Source organism: Triticum aestivum, chromosome 5B (assembly GCF_018294505.1).
Source record: "Triticum aestivum cultivar Chinese Spring chromosome 5B, IWGSC CS RefSeq v2.1, whole genome shotgun sequence".
NCBI lineage: Eukaryota > Viridiplantae > Streptophyta > Magnoliopsida > Poales > Poaceae > Triticum > Triticum aestivum.
This window is the reverse complement of record NC_057807.1, coordinates 507791154-507795958: the sequence shown is the minus strand read 5'-3', so window position 1 is coordinate 507795958 and position 4805 is coordinate 507791154. Positions and strand designations below refer to the sequence as shown.

Below are 4805 nucleotides of genomic sequence, written 5' to 3'. Positions count from 1 at the left end.
CGCGGGCGAGAGCGAGATCAGTGTGAGTGAGGGCCAGTCGTGCACGTGGGGATAAGGTAGGGATAGTTGTAGCGCGTTTGCCAAAACGCGCTACAGCTAATCTGAATAGCAGTAGCGCTTTGCATATAAACCACTACTGCTAAGTGTAACTACACAAAAAATACATCAATGCAAAAATACATTGGCCATCAATGATCTTTTTGTGTACAATCTGAATTGTCAATATGAGTCCCCTCTGGTAGGAACCGGAGAGGACTCATATTGCGGCCACAAATTTTACACATAGAGTTCAGTGAAGACCAACTGGTTGTGGTAGTTTCAGAAATAACAAATTTAAGGTGGTAAACACCCTGTTCACGGAGCGAGGTGGGACTAAACTTGTGGGCTGATCTTAGCAGTAGCGGTTTTCCTAGAAGCGCGTTGCTGCTAACTTCTATAGCAGTAGCGCTGTTCTGTACAGAGCGCTACTGCTATAACTAGCGGGAGACGAGGTCATGGCAATTATAGCAGTAGCGCGGTTTGTGGTGGACGCGCTACTGCTATTTTCCAGTCAGCAGCGGGTTTTGGTGAAATGCGCTGCTGCTAAATAGCAGTAGCATGGTATTTTGAGGAGCGCTGCTGGTAAGATTCTGTGTATAGACTTTTCCCTAGTAGTGGTCAGGCCCACTGGGCTATAGGTCGGTGCAAAAGAAAGTTTTGCGGAGGTCAGAGGCCAAACCCTGGAGACCCTGGCGTCTGGCCCTGGGCCAGACGCCGAGGCCCATGGCGTATGGGTCAGACGCCAAGGATTGTGGCGTTTGGTCCTGGAATCTGAGTAGGACTCTTGCCTTTTGGGCAAAACCGACTTTGAGGAGGCTTTTGCTCCAAGTTTCGACCCCAGGGCTCAACATATAAATAGAGGGGCATGACTAGCACCAAATACACATCAAGAATCACCAAGCCATGTGCCGGCAAACCCGTCCCCTCTAGTTTATCTTCCGTCATAGTTTCCGTTGTGCTTGGCGAAGCCCTGCGGAGATTGTTCTTCACCAACACCATCACCATGCCGTCGTGCTGCCGGAACTCATCTACTACTTCGTCCGTTTTGCTGGATCAAGAAGGCGAGGACGTCATTAAGCTGAACGTGTGCTGAACGCGGAGGTGCCGTACGTTTGATACTTGATCAGGACGGATCGTGAAGGTGTACGACTACATCAACCGCGTTGTGAAACACTTCCGTTTATGATCTATGAGGGTACGTAGACACACTCTCCCCCTCATTGCTATACATCTCCTAAATAGATCTTGCGTGAGCGTAGGATTTTTTTTTTTTGAAATTACATGCTAAGTTCCCCTTCAAGCACTAATCACAGCACAATATAGCCACAAACTGAGCGCGCCCGCCATCCCACGGAAAGTGGCAGCATCCACTGCGGCCCACCAGCAGGTCGAACCTATCGGAGTAGGGATGGGGTCGCACCAAATCTGGACCAGATGCTCCACCGCTCGCCGTTGCAGGAACGCCTTCCAGCAGTCCCATTAGTGCCCTTGCAGCCGACAGATGCCGCCAAGCCCCTGTAGTTGCGTCGTCTGGTTAGCCGATGCGATCATCCCGGGGCCACCGTCCCGGGCTCCCAACACCGCCACCAGATCTGGCACACGGGTGCCCCGCTACCTTCGTAGCAGGGGCCCGCCGCAGCCGTGGCCAACGTCGGCAGCAGTGGCGGCGGGGCGAGGTTGGCTTAAATCCTCCTCTGGCGGCTAGGGTTGGATGCCCCGATGCCGCGAGGGAGCGGTGGCACATGAGCGAGTCTATCGGGTCGTTTTGCTGATGAACTTGCGATGACTCTGTGTTTATCATTTTCATGTCACCTTTGTAAGTTCTTTTATTTTGGTACCGTGTAATATAGTTTTTTTTAACAAGGCAGACGATCATACATACGACATTGAGACCGTACATTATAGTTATGGTGGTATGCATTCAAGGGCGTGGAGACCGGGAGGCTTGTCATTCTTTCTCTAATTTTTTCGCAAATGTAAGAAATATCTTTCGGTATTTTCCATACAAAACTTGGAACTTATTTTAGTTATATTTAGCAACTACTATCATGACTTTCTTCCGCTGACCATCTTGAAGCTACACATTTGCTTCACACTGAGAATTTGAAATTTTGGCGCTTACAAAAGGCCCTTCTAGAGGCAGATGTACAGCAGGCAGCTGGCAAGCGGGGAGTGATCCACAACAGACGAGAGTGAAGTCTCCAAGGAGATAGGCAAACACGAGGAGGACAGTCTTGTACCCGGAGAAACAAACAAGAAGCAAAGCTGCTGCCCTTGGAACATCCCTATCTCCGGCCTTGGTTTCTCACCACTGCATCCACCCCCCAGCTCGCCTCCATCTTGCAGGGATTCAGCGCTAGCTCTTCGATCGACGCGCGGTTATTCCACACGTCGTCCATCGTCTGAGGAAATGATCAACCGGTGCCTCTGCTGCGTGGCCCCCGGCGGCGACTCCGAGCCGGAGGCTGCCCCCAGCCGCCGCCGGAGGTACATATACACACACCGATGCACGCGCGTACGGTTGTTTAGGTCTTGATTCATTTCGTGAGATGGATTTGGCTCAGTTGCATGCGTTTTGGTGTGCGGTGTCCATGTCTGGGAGCAGGGATCCGTCGAGGAGGGGGTCCAAGAACAAGAACAGGAGCGTGGAGTTCCCCTGGGAGATGTACACCCTCAAGGAGCTCCTCCAGGCCACCAACAACTTCAACGAGAGCAACAAGCTCGGCGAGGGCGGCTTCGGCACCGTCTACTGGGGCCGCACCTCCAAGGGCGTCGAGGTACGCCGGTAAATCAATTATGTGATCCGTTCTTCGTTGCCGCCGCCGGCCGGCGATCGACCGGCGGGCGCGGTGAACCTACAGGCCTCATGGATCGACATCGCTGGTTCATTCAGATTGCGGTGAAGCGGCTGAAGGCGATGACGGCCAAGGCGGAGATGGAGTTCGCCATCGAGGTGGAGATCCTGGGCCGTGTTCGGCACAAGAACCTGCTCAGCCTCCGCGGCTTCTACGCCGGCGGCGACGAGCGGCTCATCGTGTACGACTACATGCCCAACCACAGCCTGCTCACCCACCTCCATCCGCACCGCGGCACCCCGGCCTCCCAGCAGCACCCGCCGCTCGACTGGCCCCGCCGCCTCGCCATCGCCCTCGGCGCCGCCCAGGGCCTCGCGTACCTGCACCACGAGGCCAGCCCGCACATCATCCACCGCGACATCAAGGCCAGCAACGTGCTGCTGGACGCGGACCTCGTGCCCAAGGTGGCCGACTTCGGCTTCGCCAAGCTCATCCCGGAGGGCGTCTCCCATCTCACCACGCGGGTCAAGGGCACGCTCGGGTACCTGGCGCCGGAGTACGCCATGTGGGGGAAAGTCTCCGAGAGCTGCGACGTGTACAGCTTCGGCGTGCTGTTGCTGGAGCTTGTCAGCGCGCGCCGCCCGCTGGAGAAGCTGCCGGGCGGCGTCAAGCGAGAGATCGTGCAGTGGGCGGGGCCGCTCGTGGAGCGCCGCAAGTGGGACCGCCTCGCCGACCCCAGGCTCACCGGGCGGTTCGACGCCTTGCAGCTCCGGGCAGTGGTCGAGACGGCCATGCTGTGCTCGCAGAGCAACGCAGAGGGCAGGCCGACCATGGCCGAGGTCGTCGAGATGCTCAGGTTCAGCGGCGAGCGGCGGAACAGGGAGATCGTGCCGGTGGCGGACGCCGCCAGCCAGGACACCACCGTGACCATGGACCGTGAGGACGACGTTACCGGCAGCAGCGAGCCGCTGGACAGGGGCCGCAGCTGGAAGCTGACGACGCTGAGGTGATACGATGATTACCATCTCCCACCATTTCGATCCATGCTTGCATCACAACATTGCACTGCCTTACGATCCAATGGGATTAAGACGCAAATTCATGATTAGTTGTTCTTACATTGCATTTTGTTGATTAATGTCAACCAATTCAATTGCATAGCGTATGAAATTGGTGGTGGTGTTTGGTGATGGATGGGGATCGTACCAAGAGTTGTTAATCCTCGTATTGGCCTGCAAAAAGTTTTGTTTGTTTCCACAATATATTTTCTTGTTCGATCATATGTGATGTTTTTATTTATTTATTTATTTGCCGGCCGGACCTACGTAGCTTGAAAGGTATACATTGGTTGTGTACTTGCGATTATAAATAAAGATGTTAGTTCTATGCATCCAGTCAAACTTGGTTTCCATTCTCTTGCTGGATACTTAAACAGCAAGAACAAAGAGAATTGCATGATATTATAACTTTGTGAGTTTAATTTTATACGTTGGTTCCATATTCGAGTAGTCATCATCAGAGTCGATGAAAGCTTCCATTTCGATGTGATAATGTCAAAAAGTATGGAGCTTATTATCTCAGGGCATATACATTTGGCTGGTTTGACTTCAGAAAAATGGAGGGAGCATGATTTTACAGTAGGTTATGGTGGTATTAACGTGAATCCATGGTTGCCGATCTCTAAAAGTATGTGATAAATAATTAAATAAGAAACATTTGACGAACAGATGACATTTAATTCAATAGAGGAAAAACAGTTTTTGCTTAGGCGTTAAGGAAGATTGTCAACTAATTAATAGAGGTAGTCAAATTTTTTCTAGAAATGGAGGCGTGCCCCTGCCTCTGCATCTTGATGATGCATGTGGCCCTCTTATTAATAATCCAGAAAGATAACATCAAAAAGGTCTTACAGCTCGCAAACGGAGCGAAACAAAGTAAGGAAACGACAAAAAGTACAGGCGGACAATAACA

The 4805-nt window shown here is 52.4% G+C and overlaps 1 protein-coding gene across 1 annotated transcript; it reads left to right on the top strand.

Moving 5' to 3' along the window:
- The first annotated feature begins 2449 nt into the window (after positions 1-2449).
- On the top strand, positions 2450-3844 carry LOC123116641 (PTI1-like tyrosine-protein kinase At3g15890). The gene is made up of 3 exons (XM_044537577.1): positions 2450-2526; positions 2642-2816; positions 2933-3844. The coding sequence occupies exons 1-3, from the start codon at positions 2450-2452 to the stop codon at positions 3842-3844; spliced, it is 1164 nt and encodes a 387-aa protein (XP_044393512.1).
- The last annotated feature ends 961 nt before the right edge of the window (positions 3845-4805 follow it).

Bases quoted from the DNA above. Each gene is read 5' to 3' on its own strand.
- LOC123116641 (XM_044537577.1), top strand. From the start codon at position 2,450: ATGATCAACCGGTGCCTCTGCTGCGTGGCCCCCGGCGGCGACTCCGAG. The intron at 2,527-2,641 runs GTACATATACAC...CATGTCTGGGAG, and splicing joins GCCCCCAGCCGCCGCCGGAG to CAGGGATCCGTCGAGGAGGG. The intron at 2,817-2,932 runs GTACGCCGGTAA...TGGTTCATTCAG, and splicing joins GCACCTCCAAGGGCGTCGAG to ATTGCGGTGAAGCGGCTGAA.